At 44.8% G+C, this 19,801-nt stretch overlaps 1 protein-coding gene across 1 annotated transcript in view; it reads right to left on the bottom strand.

Annotated features, from left to right (window-relative positions):
• LOC147728185 (fructose-1,6-bisphosphatase 1-like) overlaps positions 1-9,376 on the bottom strand; it is a 55,973-nt gene extending 46,597 nt beyond the window's left edge. The window contains exon 1 of the mRNA XM_086962046.1: positions 8,909-9,376. Coding sequence (XP_086818172.1) covers positions 8,909-9,078 — 170 coding nt within the window. The 5' untranslated portion in view covers positions 9,079-9,376. The remainder of the gene's footprint in view (positions 1-8,908) is intronic.
• Positions 9,377-19,801: the final 10,425 nt, after the last annotated feature.

Here is a 19,801-nt window from a genome sequence, read left to right as displayed (position 1 = left end):
TGGGCCTTTGTCTTCACCCCTCACCCTGTAAGACCAGCATACTGCCTCCCACGCACCCCTACTGGAACTGAAATGTACAGATTCAGCAAGGTGTTTGGGAAGGTGGGGTTTAGAGAGGGCCAGAGTACCTCATTGGAGGAAAGGTGAGGTGGGCTATTTTCACCTCCCACTCTCCCATGAATGGGGGGGGGCAGGGGAGAGAGGGAGCACGCCTGAGAGGCAGGCTGAGTTGGTAAGGGACACCTGACATGGGGCTTTCAAGCAGGTTCTCAGGACCTGTCATCTTGCTCATAGGTCACCAGCAGGCGCATTAACCCACTGAGCAATTTTAGCTGCACTGGAATCTGCAATCAGCAGCTGGAGTGGTGACAACTAGTATATTTGACCTCCTGAACTTTTGCAGGGATTGGAATCTGCAGATTGCAGCCTCCATTCCCAGTGAAATTGCTCAACAGACAATTGTGAGTCGGAGGAAGAACTATGCCTATTGTCAGCCTCTTAAAAAGGAGCTGTTAGGTTTGGGGGTCTCTAGTTGGCACAGGTAGGTACTTGTGACAAATAGGGACCCTTGCCTCTAGTCAGGGTAAGGGGGTACATTACTAAAATAACCCCTGCTCACCCCCTTGGTAGCTTGGCACGAGCAGACAGGCTTATGTCAGTGGCAGAGTGTAAAGCATTTGTGAACACATATAGTAATCAAGTGACAACACTACAGATGGGCACCACACAGGTTTAATATAAAAAAATAAGTATTCTTTACATAGACTTATCACAAGACCACAAACAAAAATCCACAATACTGTGCTTAAAATGGCAGAATTAGCGTAGTTCTCTTTAGATATTAAAATGCAACACTGAGTCAACCTACCATAAGATGGGACACGCAGGGCAACGAAAGTGTGGCAGGAAAGGGGATGAGGTAGTCCCTTACACGCAAGGACGGTGATGCGTTGAAGATCTGGTGCAAAGAAACAAAGATTGAGCTTTCTCCTTGATGCGACACGCTTCCCGGTGATGCGGCTGCTGCAACGTCGATCCTCTTCTCCGGCGAGGAGCCATGACAGGCCCTGCGACACGCTTCCCAGTGATGCGGCTGCATCTGCTGCGACGTTGAGCCTCTTCTCCTGGCGATGCGAGGCACTTCGGTGGACCTGCGATGACAACAATTCTTCTGCAACACACTTCCCGTTGATGCGGTGGAGTCTGCTGCGACGTTGATCCTCTTCTCTGACGAAGTGAGGCGCTTCATGTTGTGAAGCGGTAGCGGCAGTTCGGCAACACACTGCCTGTTCTTGAGTGGCATTTCCAGCTCCCTGCGACACGCACGTCCTCAAGAAGTCCAGCACAACTGCAGGCACTTCAAGAGAACTCTTGGGGAGCTGGTGGGTGAAGTCTGTTGTCTCTGAGAATTCAGCAGGAGGTAAGCTCTGTCCTCAAGCCCTTGGAGATCCTTCACAAGTTGAAATAAAGTACACAAAGGTCCTCTCCTTGCTTTAGCAGTCAGGAAACCACTGCAGGCCAATTCCCCCAAGCAGCACTTCAGCTTAGGGATAGTCTCTCATCAGTTTCTTCTGGTTCCTCTCCTCAGCAAAGGTTTTTTCTTGTTGACCAAAAGTGATCGAATTCTCTGGGGTTTGGGTCCCCTCTTTTATACACAGTTTCTCTTTGTTCTCTGAAGGCAGGGAGGCCTTCGCATAGTCCAAACCAGTTCTGGTCAGTCCTGGAGCACTGTTTACATGACTCCTTCTTTCCTTTCACAGTGCAGGACAGAGACATCAGACGCACCACAAGAGGTGGAGCCAGCATTGTGGAGGGAAGGCACAGTCCTATTCAGGTCCCAGGTGCAACTCCTTCCTCCCATCTAGATGCAGATCTCTCTATTCACCGTTGGGCTGACTCACCCTGTCTCCTGGAATCCCCCATCCCCTGTCACTTCAACTCCAGACAAGGAATACACAACCTAGCAGAGGCAGGCTTGGATAGTTAGACAAGGAAATAACTACTTTCTAAAAGTGGTATTTTCAAACACAGAAAGTTAAAACCAACTTCACTAAAAGATTTATGTTATCATTAGGAGTTCAGGAATTCTTTCTACCTAGTTCCCCGAGTCAGTTAGGAATATAAGATGTAATAATCTAACTGCCCCTTCTGGACTATATGTAGCCTTGCAATAGTGAAAAACGAAAATGGCTGTAATTCACTATTAGGACATGCCACACACATCAGGGCTTGTCCTAACATATACTTACAATGCACCCAGCCCTTGGGCCTACCATAGTGTCCAGTCAACATGGTGGTAGCAGACTGCATACAGGCTCTGAAATGGCAGACCCGAGACACTTTTACAGGCTACTTCTGTGGGTGGCACAACCAGTGCCACAAGCCCACTAGCAGCATTTGGTTTACAAGCCCTGGGCACACTCTGTGCACTGTACTAGGGTCTGACCAGTAAACCAAATCAGCCAATCAAGGAATCACTAATACAAAGGATCTAACACCAGCGAAAACACATGAGGCAACAGCAAAAAATGGAAGGGAGACCCACGCTAAGGTGCCAGGTCTAACAAGAGCTTATTCAGTGTAGCTCACCCCTTAAATCTCACCTCTACCACTGTGCCTACTTCATCACAAGTACAAATAGGTAGAAACATCTGAGTCAACTTAGAAAAAAAGCACTCCCAATGCCAATAGGTTTGACAGCACCATGCATTTGTGTGGGCAGACTACACTCATGCAGACATGCTACTCACCTTCCAAACACAAATACACACATTGTACTTACATAGGTTCAGCCCTCACCCAGGACAAATGCAGTCATACCCCTCACACAAAGGCATGCGGTTCATTATACATTTGCACAGGCATATTCCTATCTTCACACAGGCCCAACGCTTACACTACACTCATGCAGTAAAACCCCACACCCTCCACTCAAACAAACACCCCTTGATCTCTACAAACCGACTGACAGTCGCCTCCCTCCACACTCACATAGCAAAACCATGAACTCTCGTGTCACACTGCGCACTTTGCATTCACAAAGGCAAAACTCACAGTACCCATAGACACATTCCTCCCACGGGACTCACAAGGGCACTTCCCTTCTACTTAAAACATTAAAATGTCATACCTCAGGTCCCCCTTACAGGGTTTTGTCATTTTGTTTATTAAACTGCACTCTATTTTTACTAATTCAGTTTGGGATTAGTATGGTTTTGTATTTGGACTTAATTACTGTTTTGGTACAGCATAACTATTTTACACATTATCCTTAATTAAGCCTGTTTGCTCTGTACCATAGCTTTTAAGGAATTGAGCTCAGGTTAATTTAGTGACCAAGGATTCATCCCGATAAGGGTTGCGATCATTCCTTGAGGTGGAGGTGAGTGGGGTTGTCACCCTACCCAAATATTAATCCAATTTGTATAACAATGTACTCGAAAACGTTACTCACGTCTTATTCACACAGAAACACCGTTGGTCCTCACTCACACAGGCACAACTCCCAATACACTCATACTGACATTGACCCTAAAATCACACACGCACTTACCTCACCCTCTTACAGGTCTCCAACCATCCTTAAGTCACAGTATACTCCAAAGTCCTTTACTCACGTAGAATACCTACCCACCACTAATAAAGAAACTCCCCTCGCACCTTCCACTCTCACTACCCCGTAACCTCTTTTTACAGACATTCCACATCACCCGCACTCAGATGCGGACCACAACCATGCACATCACTCAACCTGCACTTACTCTGCTCGTCCTCACTCATACAAGCATAACTTTCTACACTCATTCAGACACACACTTCCCCCTGCACTCACACAGGCACTGCCCCAGTGAACGGTCATACAGTGCCTCCCTCAACATGCACTTAAACAATTACCAAAGTCTCCCCTCATAATACACACCAAATGCTGCAGTCCGATGCAGTACTGTCTCAGAACTCCCCCAGACAGTTCATCCTTACATATCCACACACAAACACTAGGCATCCCTCTCACAATGCACTCATACAGGCACACCCCACACCCTTCACACCAATACACTTTGTACTCACACAGACACACTCCACACCCTCCAATCACATGGCACAATTTGCAGCGCACTTATACAGAAATATCTGTGTACCTACAACCCGTGCCTCACCTACTGCAAATACCAGGCTATGACATGGACTTTGGTAGCATCCGACGACGAGCAATCTCCCCACCACTAGCACTCACAAGCTAAAGGCCCTGTCTTCAGCCCTACCCAATGTTCACTGGGCACAGGTTTCAAGCATTCCCAGAATATCAGTACCAACTGTGCAAAGTACTCAGAAAGGTTCCTTGCCCGATAGCATAACAATAATCATGAATGGGAATTTCACTTGAAAATGTAATTGTATGGACTTTATCATAGTTACCTCCATTGTGACCAACACATTTTCATTGCCTGCTCTAGGTCCATTGCCACCTTTGCTATGCGACTTTTCACATGATGGGGGTCGTGGGATAGGAGCGGAGAGCTTTACCAAAGCAGAACTTTAAGGTTGACCAGGTCTATGCCTGAATAGATTATCTAGTCCAGATTATTAAGTCTTGCCCGAGATAGTGCATGCGCTGTTGCTCACACAAATTTTTTTTTCATAATGTTGCGGGCTAAGAACCCGTCCATTGCTAACCATTCGTTGCCTTCATTGACAGTCTTATTTGCTGGCCCCTGTTTTGTCAGCACATGCTAGCCTTGCTTTGGCTTCACTGCCCGTTTGTATGTGTACTTCAAGATGTGCCAGAACAGGTGAAAGAAATCCTCCTTTTTGAGGAAAAAATTCCAATTTATTGCTTCCTTAATAATGTTACGATGCTTGACTCCTTGGAAGATTCAGTCATATGTATAGATGGATCCTAGATTCCTGAGACAAAAGGAAAGAACATACAACAGCCAACACGTGTTTTGCCCCTCACATTGGCCTTTTGGCCTGGGACTTCCTCAGAGCGTGGTGTGTACTTTGATGCTAAATCCTAGAACAATCCTGTCTCCGTAACTGGATGCGGTAAAAATCTTTGGTGTCAATTGTGCGTGGTCTCCATCGGTTGGCGAGGGCGAAACACATGTTGACTGTTGTATGTTCTTACTTTTTGTCTCGTCTATGCAGGACTCGGAATCTTCCAAGGAGTCAAGCATCGTAACATTATTAAGGAAGCAATAAATTGTTTTTTTTCCACAAAAAGTAGGATTTATTTTACATGTTCCAACACATCTTGAAGTTCTGAACCAGTAATGGGGAAGGGGTCTCCGATTGCCAAAGACAAGTGATCTACACTTTATATGCTCTATTGATGCAGGATTGCTAAGGATCTGGACCCATTACGCCCCTTTTTCTTTGACCGTTTGTATGTGTACCCTTTCCCTGGATCAAGTACTGCTTCCTGTGTTTTAAAAAAAAATAATAATTAAGAAGAGTCTTTCCACTGCTTACACTTTGTATGAATTTTCAGGTTGCCTCGCTCCTGGTTTTGCTTTGTGCTATTGCTTTCACAACTTGTTTCCGGCATTTGTTCCCTTTTACTTTTCATCCTCACCCATCTACTTTTAACACCAGAAGACCACAAGTTGTTTGTATTGCTTTTAACAAGGACTTCGCGCCATCTCTGTTAAAAGTAATCACTTGTTTAGATTGCAACAAAGCGCTTTTTTTCATGAATTATGGGATGCCTCGGGCATGATTAAAATGTTTTATGCAAAAAACAGGGTGTGTTTTTAACTGGTTTATGTTTGCCCAATGTGTTAATAAGAAAATTTTGGTGTGAAAATATATTTATATTGTAAAGCACTTTGCTTGCTCCTATTGCACTTTCTCTTGTAGCTCAATGTGTACATTGTAACAAAAGATTAAACGCACCAAAATACACGTCAGGCCATACCATACCCTACAATGACTAGCCACACCCTACCATAGTATACAATGACAGGCCTTAGCATACTATACAATGACAGACTACACCATACCATATAATACAATGACAGCCCATGTCACACTATACAATACAGACCATTCCACACTATTCAATGACAGACCATACCATACAATACAATGTCAGGCCATACCATACACAACGACAAGCCATACCCTATCATAGTATACAATGACAGGACATAGCATACCATACAAGGACAGACTACACCATATCATACAATGACAGACCATGCCACACTATACAATACAGACCATTCCATACGCTTTAATGACAGGCCATACCATACTTTACAATCTAAGGCCATACCAAACATCGCCAGGTCACCTCACACCTCACCATATCCACACCATAATATACAATGATAGGCCATACCTTTCTATACAGTGGCAGTCCATACCATACTATAATATTCAATGAGAGGTCGTATCAAACTATACAATGACAAGCCATACCTTTCTATACAATGACAGATCATTACATACTAAACAATGACAGGGCATACCATACTACCAATGGCAGGGCATACCATACTACCAATGGCAGGCCATACCATACAACGACATGCCATACCATAATAAGCCATAACATAACATACATCCCATACCATTATATACCATGTGATAGACCACACCACACAATGAGAGTACATGCCAAGCCAGACGATACCATATCATACAGTACAATGACAAGCCATGCAGTACCATACAGTAATGTAGATACAATATCGGGCCATACTGTATTATACCATAGCATACAGTGACAGGCCATACCATAGCATACAGGGATAGGCCATACCATATTATTCCATAGCATATACGGACAGGCCATACCATATTATACAATGACAGGTCATACAACTGTACAAAGGTTATTATACAATCATATTATAATTATACTGTTATATGCATATTGTATTATGTAATAATCATTTTGCTTGTTTCCTTTTCTTACGAGGATTTGGAGTATTTATCAGCCTAATATTGAATCTTAATTAGGAGTCTGACCTGAATAAACTAGTCGTGCATGGACCTTGGAACACTGACCAGGAAGGCACAAAACCAGGGCTCTCAAGTTGCCCTTACTTGAGTAACTCAACCAGTCCAGGTTCTTTCTTTGCGCAGAGAGATAAGTATTCAAGGTTTTACAAAGGGCTGAACAAGACTACAAGTTCCAGAATACAAAGAAAAATCTTGATATGAAAGAGTGACTCATTGGAAATTTGAGGGGGGTCGGTCGGTCGCAGATCAATTCCCCAAACGGGGGTATACCAACCAAAGGTGCGGCGACAGTGGCCAAGCGGCCCTTTGAACCAAGATTAGCGGTGTCTGTTGCTACACAACTAGTGGCCAGGGAACACATTTTCCTTGCCTACTCTAGGACCCATATCACCATTCCTTTGCCACTGAACCCATGTCACAGAGGTAGGGGACGAAAGAGTCCACCAGTCAATGTCAAAGTGAGACTTGCTCCTCAAGTCCAGGGATTTTCTTTACATTATGGGATTTTAAGTCTTTTTAAAAGACTATCATTAAATCAGAACTACAAGTCGTAGAATTTAAGAATAAAGTTGAACCTGATGAGCTACTCTCGCTTTTGAACATAGACATCTCTGCTAGTGAGGAAGTAAAATGTTTGCAGTGTGGCGAGGGCTACGAGGAAAATAGTATCTGGAGTCTGCAGTCCAACTGGCAGAGACGAAGAGGCTTGAGGCGCCAGGACAAAATGTTACAGGACAATAGTGGTGCCAGCGAAGAGTAAGAATCTTTTCCTACTCACGATGGCCACACTCCCAGGCCCATCACAGTGCCCAGACAGGTCAAATGAGGAAGATCATTTCCTGGCTACAGAGTGGCAGTTCACCATTTGGACAACTCTCTGCACAGTACAAGGACAGCGGCCATCACCTGTGACCTGAAGGATGCAGCCGAGGCCGAAGATTTGCAAGCCAGACCCCAAGGCCCACAGTCTACAGAGCAAGCCACAAAGGCCTCACTCAGCCAGTTTGCCAATCCCCACCTTGCCCAGGAGAAACGCAGGATTAGGAACGAAAAACTAGAATATCAGTGACCCATCCACCGGCTAGCACCATTGATGTCTAAAGCCTGGATTTACTCCCCAGTCCAGAATCAGGGGACCAGCTGCATAAGCACCCCTAAGGCCTAGTGGGCTTCTGGAAAGGCACAGGTAAGAGCTACTGTGCTGATCAACGTTATTGCCCGGCAAGATTTAAAACACTTATTCCGCAACATATGTATCCAAAATGTATTAGCCCAGTGATACTAACCAAGCAATGTTATGCGAGAGGTCGCGATTCGCGTACTTGTGCCTCTTGTTTGGCGAGCCTAGGGCTATTTTGTTCCCAATCTGAGCCTAAATTGAGAAATTAAAAAACACATCGATATTATGCATGGCTGTTTAAACTCAGTCCTAAAGCGGTGGCGAGGCGTGGCGCAAAGCTATTGCATTTAGAATTTACAGGCTGCAGAGTTCAGGCAGGTAAAAACTGTGGGACAAAGCATGCAAAGGCAGACGGCGGCATACCTCTAGGCGACTTAAAACCTTACAATCCAGATTTTACACCAGTTTCAGAGAAAACAGGGAGGCAAGGAAGTGGTTCCGATCAGTTTTCAACGTAATATATTTCTTACTCTCAACAAATGGTTACCTTCTTGACGAGAAAAATATTTGCATGGGCGTGTACAAACATTTCACAGAATCTTTACAACTTGTTGTGTTTCTATTAATTTCATAGAGGCATTTAATGCCAAAATCCGCATTAGGCCCGCTATAAAGAAATCAGAGACAGACTAGCTGTAAAGAAACCGAGGACACGCCCTCAAATTCGGTAAGACTTGGGCGGCGTTTTGTTAAATTGCGGGTGTCGTTCTGGTACCCATGCAAACTGGCCCCTTTGGGGCTGAAAGAAGTCACACTCACAGGTTGGCAAGCCCAGCTTTCCGGACAGCTGAGGAGATGGCTTTCACAGCCGTGCAGAGGGAGTTGAGCAGCTGGGTCAGCTCTCCTGTCCCCTTGGCTTTTCTGCCCTCCTCCATCACAAACCGGGTCAGGGTGATGACATTGGTGTCGAAGGGAGCCTGGTCCGACATGGCTGTCCCGGAGTAGGAAGCGAGAGTCAGGGGACGGGAGAGGAGTAGGATTCGCAAACTGCCGCCGACTCGCACAAACGTGAATTGAAGTAGGAGGACACACCCCCTTCTCACAAGGAAACGTAACCACGCCCCCACCCGTAAATCACACAAAATACGTCCTGGTCGAGAACTTCAGCAGCAGAGGGAGTGTCGGTGGGCCGTGCCGTGGCAAGGGAAGATCTCCCGTTTACGTGCAGGGAAACACGAGAAGATGAGCTGGAAGTCGGGGAGAGGCAAACTGTCGTACTCCTCTTCTGATTGGCTGAAGTGTACGAAACTTAATTTCTTCCGGTCCCTAAAGCCACGAGGAAAGTGCTTTAAAAATGTGCCGAACAGTTCCTGGAGTTGTGTGAGCCCCTCTCTCTCGTTACTCTTTTGCCACTCGTGGCTTCTTCCTCCCTAGGAACATCTTCCGCTTCTGTTCGAAAAGTCGTCGTTGTGATACTGTTTCCCTTTTTTTAATTAAATGCCTATAAAACAAATTAAAAAAAACCCAATTCGTGAAGTTTACAAGCGCTAGGCATATTTCTGAAGCCAAAGGGTGGGCTGTTGGTCACCGAAATTTCCAATAACTTGACGGCCGAATTGTTTATAAAGAAAATCTTGGATTTTGTTATAAATTGTAGTCTCAAACTTGCTGCAGCAAACATGTCATCGGGCCGTAACAATGATTTATTTAGTTACCTCAGACTAAGTCAAAGGTAACATTACTTTTGAAGTGCGTCTTAAATTGTATTGTAGATTTATTTAGTGCTTACTACCCCTGCGTGGGGCACAAAAGCACTTACCTACTTAGACAGCCAGCCCAGCTACGACAGGTAGAGTGTGTGATTGTAAAGATATCTGTATTGATTATATGTGGGAAGTGTTCCATGTTGTGGCTGCTGTGCCGGTGAGTGATAACCGCCAAGGCGTGGCTATCTTGCTATGGAAGGCAGTACCTAGCAGTTTGGTGGGTGATGAGGTGTGAGAGATAGACGTGCAGGTAATGGTTTTCTGTTTACATCACAGAATAAAAATAAACAGCTCAATAACCCACATCACTCGACAGCCTAGTGCAAAGTAACACTTCAAAGAAATGGGAAAGGTTCAAGTTTAAAAGTTTTTGAAACAGGGCGTGTAAATGGTGCCACGTACAATATAATTGAGCAGTGGCGTCTCGCACAGGTAACGCTGTGGGGCAGTGGAGTGTGACATACGACGGGAAAGTCGAGAGTAAGGAAATACATGAATAAAAGCACTTACTTTGTGCTTGCAGCATCGCCGACTCGATGCTGCGAGCGCAAAATAAGTGTTTTTATTTATTTATTTCCTTTCTCGACTTTCCCGTCGTATGTCACACTCCCCTGCCGTGCCCCACAGTGTTACCTGTGTGAGCCGCCACTGTAATTGAGGCATGAAAAATAGAACCCCTCGACAATCCAGGGTTGTGTAGTAACTATACATATATTCACTTAAAAAACACAAAGGTATCAATCAATCAAACAGCATTTGTAGAGCGCAACACTGTCACCCCTAGGGGTATCTGAGCGTTGTGTCTCTGTTGAAGAGTCCGGTCTTGAGTTTCTTTCTGAAATCTGCCAGCAAGGGGGCTGTATGGAGCTGAAGGGGAAGGTCATTCCAGGTCTTGGCAGCGATGTGGGAGAAGGAGCGGCCACCGATGTGGCTGGGACTGTTGCAGGGGGTGTGTGCGAGGGTGAGTGAAGAAGAGCGCAGGTGTCTAGACGGTTGGTGGAAGTTCAGCTGTTGGTTGATGTAAGCAGGTCCTAGGTTGTGGAGGGCTTTGTATGCCTGCATGAGCATCTTAAACGGGCATCTCTTCTGGATGAGGAGCCAGTGGAGGTCTCTGAGGTGGAGGCCGGTGTGGGTTCATTTGGGGATGTCAAGAGTGAGTCTGGTTGTAGCATTCTGTATGGTCAGGAGTCTCATGAGGAGCTGGGTGGAGATGCCGGCTTAGTGGAGAAGTGTGGCTCACTGGTTAGAGGAGGCAGACCTGGAAGCAGAGGTCAGCCCGGGACCAGGGTTCAATTCCCGGCTTGGCGGGGTCTTGAGTCCTAAAATGTCCATGGACTTGACAATTCTCGCTCCGGTGCCTACTCGATTCACGGGTTCACACTCTGCGACTCTGGGCAATAGCTTGCTTAATTTCCTCAACGGCCCCTCGCGGCGGGATGCCTGGCTTTCACCTTGCGGATACCCTGCCGGGGTTATCTCACAGGGGAATACCAGGACGGGTTCCCTAAGCAAGCGCTTAGAAACCGCTCGTGATTTGCGCTATATAAATTCCTGTACATTTACATTTAGTGGGCGTTTCTGTAGTCGAGGTGGCTGGTAACGAAAGTCTGAGTGACGGTCTGTCTGGTGTTGGTTGGGATCCATCTGAAGAATATGCAAAGAGTGTGGAAGAAGGAGGAGGCGATTGCGTTGACTTGTTGTTTCATGGTCAGTTGGCTGTCGAGGATGATGCTGAGGTTGCATGCATGGTCGGTCGGTGAGTGTATATGTCCAAGTTCTGCGGGCCACCAGTTGTGGTCCCATAAGGAAGTGTTCCCCCCGAAGATCAGTACTTCAGTTTTGTCGAGTTGAGTTGGAGGCAGTTGACTCTCATCCATTTGGCTATGTTAGTCATGGTGTTGCAGAAGTTGGCTTTGGCGTTGGAGGGGTTCTCGGTGAGTTAGAGTATCAGTTGAGTTTCGTCTGCGAAAGAGATTATGTTGAGTCCAACTGAGAGGGAGGTCATGTAGATGTAGAACAGAGTGGGGCTGAGGGATGATCCTTGTGGTATGTTGCATATGATGTCTTTGGGTGCGGAGGTGAAGGGAAACAGTCAGATGCTCTGCATGCATCCTGTTAGGAAGGAGGCGATCCACATGAGGGCGTTTTGCTGTATGCCTGTATATAGGGAGTAGTGTGTGGAAGTTATTGTGACACAAAGGGGTTAATTTAGGCAGTGTAGATGATTAAAAATGCATGCAGAAAACCCTTGTACCATGCAGCGTTAGCAGGGAATCTTGTTCTCACTCTTAATGTCATGGACTCAGGCTCATAACAAGAACCTATATTGTGTGATTCTCATTCAGTTGGTATTACAACTCTCCCAATAATCACTGTCTTCCTTAGTATACAGTTACACCAGGCAATATTGACCTTCCCTCTGTAGAACCATCATATAATATCTCGGGTTCCCCAACAGACGCGTGTAACCGGTTCTAGGCCCTGAAGAAGTCATTGGGTGATGTCCCTTGACGAAACACGTGTTGGCATTTGGCTGTTGTGTATCAAGACTGTACTGCTGTATCCACAAGTCTTCATGAACATCTATGGACTAAGGAAATAAAAATAAGGACTTTTCACAATTTGGATGCACAGATATGGACATTGATTTTTTGAAATAGATATTATCTGCAATACTTACAGATACGCTGATTTGCTTGTGCTCAGGGAATCCTTCAAGCTTGCAATGTTTATTTTCTCCATTCTATAGACACAGCTATCTGCAAAGAAGCTCTGTATTGGTACACTGGGGCAGCCAGGTGGATCATGGGAGAAACATACCTTTGAGAATGTACTGACCCATAGAGGATCCGAGAGGATGATTGATGAGTACCAGAGAGAGCAACAATGTAAATACTGATAACAGGGCTAGAGCTTGCAAGAAGGGAACATCAGAATATTGCGCAAGCCAGGTTTGTGTATAAAACAGGGGAGTGGGAAACTCTGATTGAAGCTCACCGATGGGTTCATTTAGAGCTGCTGTCAGCCCAAAGCCACTGCCCCCCAGTTGTGCCGTTCCCAGAGAGGGTTTTGGAGAGGTTGGAGATGAACGGCCTAGCTCTATTGCTTTATCCTGACTTGTTAGTTTCTTATTAGTGTGCATTTAATTAGCTGCATTTCAATTGATTTAAGAGTATGGACCCCATTCCGATGTCGTTCAGAAGGCCTCCGAATTGGATTTGGCTTTCCCGGGTCCAATTTGTAGCCCCTGTTTCCGTTCGAATCGTACACAGGTCCGAATGACCAATTACGATGCGAAGATAGCATACGCGCCGACTGAATCGTTTCCGGACCCGTTTGTGTCCATACGTCTCATTCTTAGCCGATTTGTGCCGCGCAATGGAGCCGGATTCCGACCCAGCGAGTACGATGCACGATTCAGCCAGCTGCATCGCCTCGGTCTCAGTGAGACGAAACGGCTGTCGGAATCATACTTCGGGGGGGCGTAGCAGGCCCCCCTTCATCTATAGGCCTCCGAATCTGTCATGGGGTGCCCATGGGCCCCCGCTCCAAGCACGCACAGTGTGGCTTTCCCCACCCACCCCTTTTTGCAATGGAAGCCTGTGTACACGTCGGTACACAGGCTCCCATAGAGTTCAATGGGAGTCCGAGCGAACTGAGTCTGTAAGCAAACAGATGCATTGTACTCGCTTGGTCGGACTCCTGAAGCACGTTTTGCTCGGAAAGCCCTCCGGATCCGATTCGTACGGAGGGCTTTCCTAGCGAGATCGGAATCGGGCTCTATGTGTTTCATTGTTACTGTGTCAACATTGCACTGTACTTATAGATAAATATATTAGATGTGGCCATTTTGTTATTCTTAGCTGAAAGATTGTGTGTGTTTCCCCATCACTGCAGAAGCATTGTACTGTCTACTATTGTTAGTCGTCAGGTTATATTCTCCTCCACTAGATCATTGCTCTTGGGTTTTGGTTTACTGCATTGTAACCTGTCCCTTATGTGCACCTGTTGTGTAGATCCTACAAATCTACATAGGATCGGGCGCGTTTAGACAACATAAATTATGGAATTGGTGTATAGACTGATTTCAGACACCCCAAAAGGATATGTGAGTCTGTAGATCATCTGGCTCACAGTGCCACTACAAGTCCCCCCACAACCTTATTAAGGAGCAAATAATATCTGGCAACTATCGAACATGACAACTTTAACCCCACAGGGATCGTGAAAACAGTACAATACATTTATCTCAGTTACTCATGCTCACTTTGTCTCAGAGAAATATACAGAATAAACGGTAGGGACGTTTTCAATAAGTATTTATTGAACCAGTGTCTAGTATAAAATACGTGTGCTGCAACAACCATGATACAGAAACAGATATATACGATTACAAGTACCAATAGAGTAAATAAAAGGGAGAATTCTACCATGGTGCTAAAACAGTGAAAATATGCAGGCATATAAATACATGGCAGTAATAATGCGTACTCCTACGATGCAAACCCTAACTGGATGTACCTAAGTGTACCTAGCATGTATATAGGTGTATAGAAAAGAATCCCCCTAGGAAAGAGCTAACGCCATTACCTGATGTGAGAGAACGAATGACCCCGTCTTGGTCTCGATTTGGACAGCACGCGAGGGATGGCAGACTACTGCGTGTTGGAGTGTCTGTGTGCAGGGACTTCAGTGACTCTTGTCAGTGTGTCAGCATAGAAGCTTTTATCCTCTGGTTTGCCCAGCAAAGATGTGGTACTTGTATACCCAAAAGGTACCCTCAGGGTATCTACCTAGATGTGTCATGGTACTGTGGGTATGTCGGCCAAGGATGACGATAGCGGTGACCTTTATACAGAGTTATTATACGGAAGATGGTAATCCTGCTGTGATACTAAGAATCCTCATGCATAATAAAGGAGGCTAGTTTTCGGAGTAAACCTCACATTTATTCGGCACCCAATTAGGTAAAGGATCGGTGCCAGAATCGTTATGGAGAGCAAGGTAGGACAAATGTAAGTAAAAGGTTGTGCAATTACCTAAGTCTATATTGGGGTTTATAACACCCACTCCTCATCCGACTGGACAACAGAACTAAGAAAATCTAAAATATATCTGGTTAAAAAGCATAAAAACATACCTAAAATATGAGTATAAAAAACATCTAAAAACATGGTATGTGTAGAAAGGAAGCAACAGTCAAAAAACTTCTTGAGTCCTCCTAATATTCAATGTACTGCTAGACCAACGGAGCATGCAGAAAGCCATAGTGCTCAGTGAGAGCAAAAGAAGAGAAATAAAAACAAAATTATGTTTTCAAATTCCAATTTAGGTTGTTTTTGAAAAAAGACAGAATTGTTCACTGCATACGAAGAGCCAAATGTTTATGTTTCCTGTGTGGGAGACGCAACATTACTGTTGCTCGCCTTCGCAATCAACGGTCCGTGTAACACCTCTTGGATCAGGTCAATGGAGCAAATGTGATCTTCTCCGGTTCCCAGAGCTGCTGCTGAGAAGCACTTGATGCCTGTAAGCCTGGTACAGAGCCGGTGTCCATTCCGACAGTAGTGGAAGCATCCAGTGGTGGCTCTAAGAATGCCGACTTCAGAATTGGAATATGCTGAGGACACTGCACTACATGAGCCTTTAATGGGTCCAGTAGTACATCCACTTCTGGAGGCGCAAATGATGTAAGTGTTAGACAGATGTCCAACACCCATTCATATCCGCAGAATAGGTAGCGGAGTACATGCAAGACTCAGTCAACCCAGACTGATCTGAAAGACAGAAACCAATGCTCGCTTAGCTTCCAAAGATGAGGTGTGCCAAGATGGAGTATCATGCGTTCACGGCAACGTGGCTCCAAGAGCGCTTTTTCCATCTCCTTGGAATTTGGGATGTCCTTTGCGTAGCAGAAAAATTAAAACCAGGATACCCACTACTAGGACCAGCTGAAGCCCTCCAAAAACTTTTCCCAATGCGGAGTGTATTAATGATGGAATTACTCCAAAAATCGTCTGAAACGGGCTTAATAGCCCAGAACCTAAGTTCTGGAATAGGTCTACTATCTCACTCGTATCAGACATGTTAAAGATATGATTTACCATTTCCCCAAAATGGAGCAGGAAGTTAGTTCGGACTAGTGCCTGTATCACAGCTGAAGACCTTGCAACCTCGAGATCAAAAGTCTCTCGGGCTGAGGTTAAGGTCACCTCCTACTGTAAAAGTATGGCTTTCAGTCTGCTCTAAGAATCAAACCATATAAGGGAAACATTCAACGAAGGCCATAGCAGCGCCTCCTTGACTGTGTGAGCCTCTGGAAACAATACTTGCCTACAACATGTAACCCTGAAACTTACTGTAACCAGATAGGCGATGCCTGGTAGCATCTCACAACAACCTCGATTGTTCAACATCAAATAACTACAATTCGAGAGCTGTTTAAACACCCGATGAATCACAGCAGCTGGGGATCCTTTCAAGTGGCATGATAGGTTTGCAACCAATTTACAAAAAGGGGGTGGTGATGAACAGAGTGTCTGAGTTAAACAGACCACTCTTACCCAGTCCAAAGATCAGGGCTTGATCCATCACCGTTATTTATCTCACTGCCCCATCCCAGCTCAGAACCTGGCTATATGCAAATCAGTCTGTCCCTGGCCCAGTGCATCATGGGAACAGGGCAGACTAAACTACCAAGCCAATTCTTCACCAGAAAGGAGACAAGCTACCGGGGACCGGTTTCTGGCATTTCAGCCTTCTTCGGCCCGGCTTGCTTGAATCCTGATGGAGCAGTGAGAAAGGGACTCATGTCTGAGTGTACCCTGCCACACCTATAGTGGCCAAAAACGATTTACAAAAAGGGGGTGGTGATGAACAGAGTGTCTGAGTTAAACAGACCACTCTTACCCAGTCCAAAGATCAGGGCTTGATCCATCACCGTTATTTATCTCACTGCCCCATCCCAGCTCAGAACCTGGCTATATGCAAATCAGTCTGTCCCTGGCCCAGTGCATCATGGGAACAGGGCAGACTAAACTACCAAGCCAATTCTTCACCAGAAAGGAGACAAGCTACCGGGGACCGGTTTCTGGCATTTCAGCCTTCTTCGGCCCGGCTTGCTTGAATCCTGATGGAGCAGTGAGAAAGGGACTCATGTCTGAGTATACCCTGCCACACCTATAGTGGCCAAAAACGATTTACAAAAAGGGGGTGGTGATGAACAGAGTGTCTGAATTAAGCAGACCACTCTTACCCAGTCCAAAGATCAGGGCTTGATCCATCACCGTTATTTATCTCACTGCACCATCCCAGCTCAGAACCTGGCTATATGCAAATCAGTCTGTCCCTGGCCCAGGGCATCATGGGAACAGGGCAGACTAAACTACCAAGCCAATTCTTCACCAGAAAGGAGACAACCAAAGCATTACAATTTACGTGAAGTATAATATCCTGACAAATTAGAGACTCACTTAACAAATTCTCATAGTCTGAACTGCTGAGAAAGACTTCAGTGTCCCCATTTCTTCATCTAAATCTATAAGGTAATTCCCAAGATTCATGTATTTATTCCCTACCAAAAGCTTCATACCTGCCTACTTGATGGTAGTGTAGGCAATATTGAAATTGGAATGTCGTGACTGGCAATGTAATATGGCTATGGATTAACCATTCTGTAGAAGGTGACTCAGCTGCAGTGAAAGGTAATTGGTCCAATTTTTCAATGTGCTGCATTGTATACTTTGCATCTCTTTGTGCCATTGCTGTCTGCCTTTCTGTTAGATTATAAACAGAAAACAGAGACGTATTGTTGAGATATCGCCAGGGCACGTGACCAGAGCGCAAATATTGTAGAGTCCAGCTTCATAATAGAATGTTCACAATTGCGATTACCCATGTTGAAGAATGAATGAATCATGTTCTATTATATCTATCGCAAAAGACACAATGTTGCTCAGTGTATAAATCCTGGACGTTAGTGTGGTCATGCCATTGTCAACCACTGCCAAAGCCTTCTCTAGGTTAACCCTGTCAATTTCACGCGATCTCACCACAGCCTCCTGTTGAGAGATTTTCCATACTTTGTTGTAAATAGCGTATAATAAACACTTACAATGTGGTTTCCAGGGACCTAACAGAAAATCCCTTAGATCCATGCCATCTGAAAGTAAGGACAAGTGTTATTTCACCTGAGACAGTGTTGAGGTTCTCAGCCACTCTAGGCATAACTTCACAACACTGTAGGATGTCACCATGCCTGGATGTTCTCGTTGTACATAGTGTCGGTCGGGTCTATGGATACTAAACCCTTTGGTGGTACACTTGAATCTTAATTGACACCTATTTGTCTTGATAGGCCAAATCAACCATCACTGCCAGTTGGGGTCTGATGAATTGTGTGAACTATTATGACGAATGTCATTCAGTGTATCCTCACTATGTTGTATGTAATGTTGCCATCCTTCAAAGTGTGTAAGTGCAGAAATACGAAGTGTGTTCAATTCCTTGATCTTGGCTAGTCCAGGACAAGAAGCCTATTGTATTGTCTTGTTCAGGAAGATAATTTGCTGTGGTATGAGGCACACTCTAAATAATGCTTCAGTTCCCTAAACTTGCCAATTTGTAGTCCCCCAGACAGATTTTGTGTCTATGGTGTCCCTCTAGAAGTCGAAACCTTGTAAAGACAGCTGGGAAATAAAGGAAGCAGAGTATATCTGTTTCATATTAGTGAGCATATTTTTCTTTGCAGGTGTAGGTACAACCTTATAATAGTATGAGGTCGGGTCTGAAGCATTAAACCCAGAAAAATAAGCAAACTTCAGTGCAAATGTTTGTGAACTCCCTTTCGTGGTGTTGGGCAATGTTCCCATTGATGGTAAGTAAAAACACTACGTGGGATACTTGCTTTGTGCAAGAAATGACCATAATGTTAGTAACAATACATGGTATCCAAATCAGATGTATCATCATACAATACATTTTTGATGATATAATTCAAAGACATTTTAAACACATGTGGTATTTTTAAAAGTTAAGTAGGACCAAATACATCATATGAAACTCAATCCCAAACTATTCCTTCAGGATTTGGAACTGCTGTAATGTTCACAAAGGACAGGTCTCTTTGTTCACAATGAGATGATGTATGTGGTTTCAGGACCAAGTTCACATGTTGTACTACAGAGCATTCTGGGAGATAATGTTCTTCAGGAGCAGGAAAAAGACAGTCACTATACCTATCAAAAGGACTAGGAAAAGTAGACCAATTGCCATCCAGAGCTGTAGCCGGTGTGAAACAAAGTTAGTCTTTTTCAGCCAAAGGTAGAGTTTAAATATTTTTCTTTGAGGGAAACAGAAGCTGGCCGCAACTCAGGTTCACTAGGATCCAGAGAAAAGGGGTGAAAATCAATGATGTAACAAGACACTGTTCGATCTATCTTTGGTAGCTCAGCAGGTTTTGTTGAACTACAGATGACTCGTTGCGAGACATATTCACATACATGTCGGTATTAGACCGAATTGAGATCTGAATTTCATTCGTATTTTACTGTTGTTCAATTTCGACAGGTACGAGTACCATTCCATTGTTGGCAACTCCTTTACTTCGTAGAGAAGAATCTTCAAATTTTATTAGTCTTTCTGTCTGAACTTCCTGTATGGTAGCAAGAGGAGATTGGCAGCTATCCCTACAGGGATACACAAAACAAGATTTATAATTAGCAGGCTAAAACGTGTCAAGTCAATTTAAGACATCATTTTATATAAACCAATGAACTTAATTGGTCATTAAACCGCAGTGTATCCTATTTGTAAAAAGAAATAAACCACCACCACAGACCTTTCATCACAAAGAAAAAGTGTGAAAATGAAAGAAGGCACCTCACGATAGCAACACCAAGGGGGACAACACTGACTGGTACTCGCCAGTGACCCACTTCTCATCATC

This window comes from Lissotriton vulgaris, chromosome 3_1 (assembly GCF_964263255.1).
Source record: "Lissotriton vulgaris chromosome 3_1, aLisVul1.2, whole genome shotgun sequence".
NCBI classification, from domain to species: domain Eukaryota; kingdom Metazoa; phylum Chordata; class Amphibia; order Caudata; family Salamandridae; genus Lissotriton; species Lissotriton vulgaris.
This window is presented reverse-complemented; position numbering and strand designations above follow the sequence as displayed.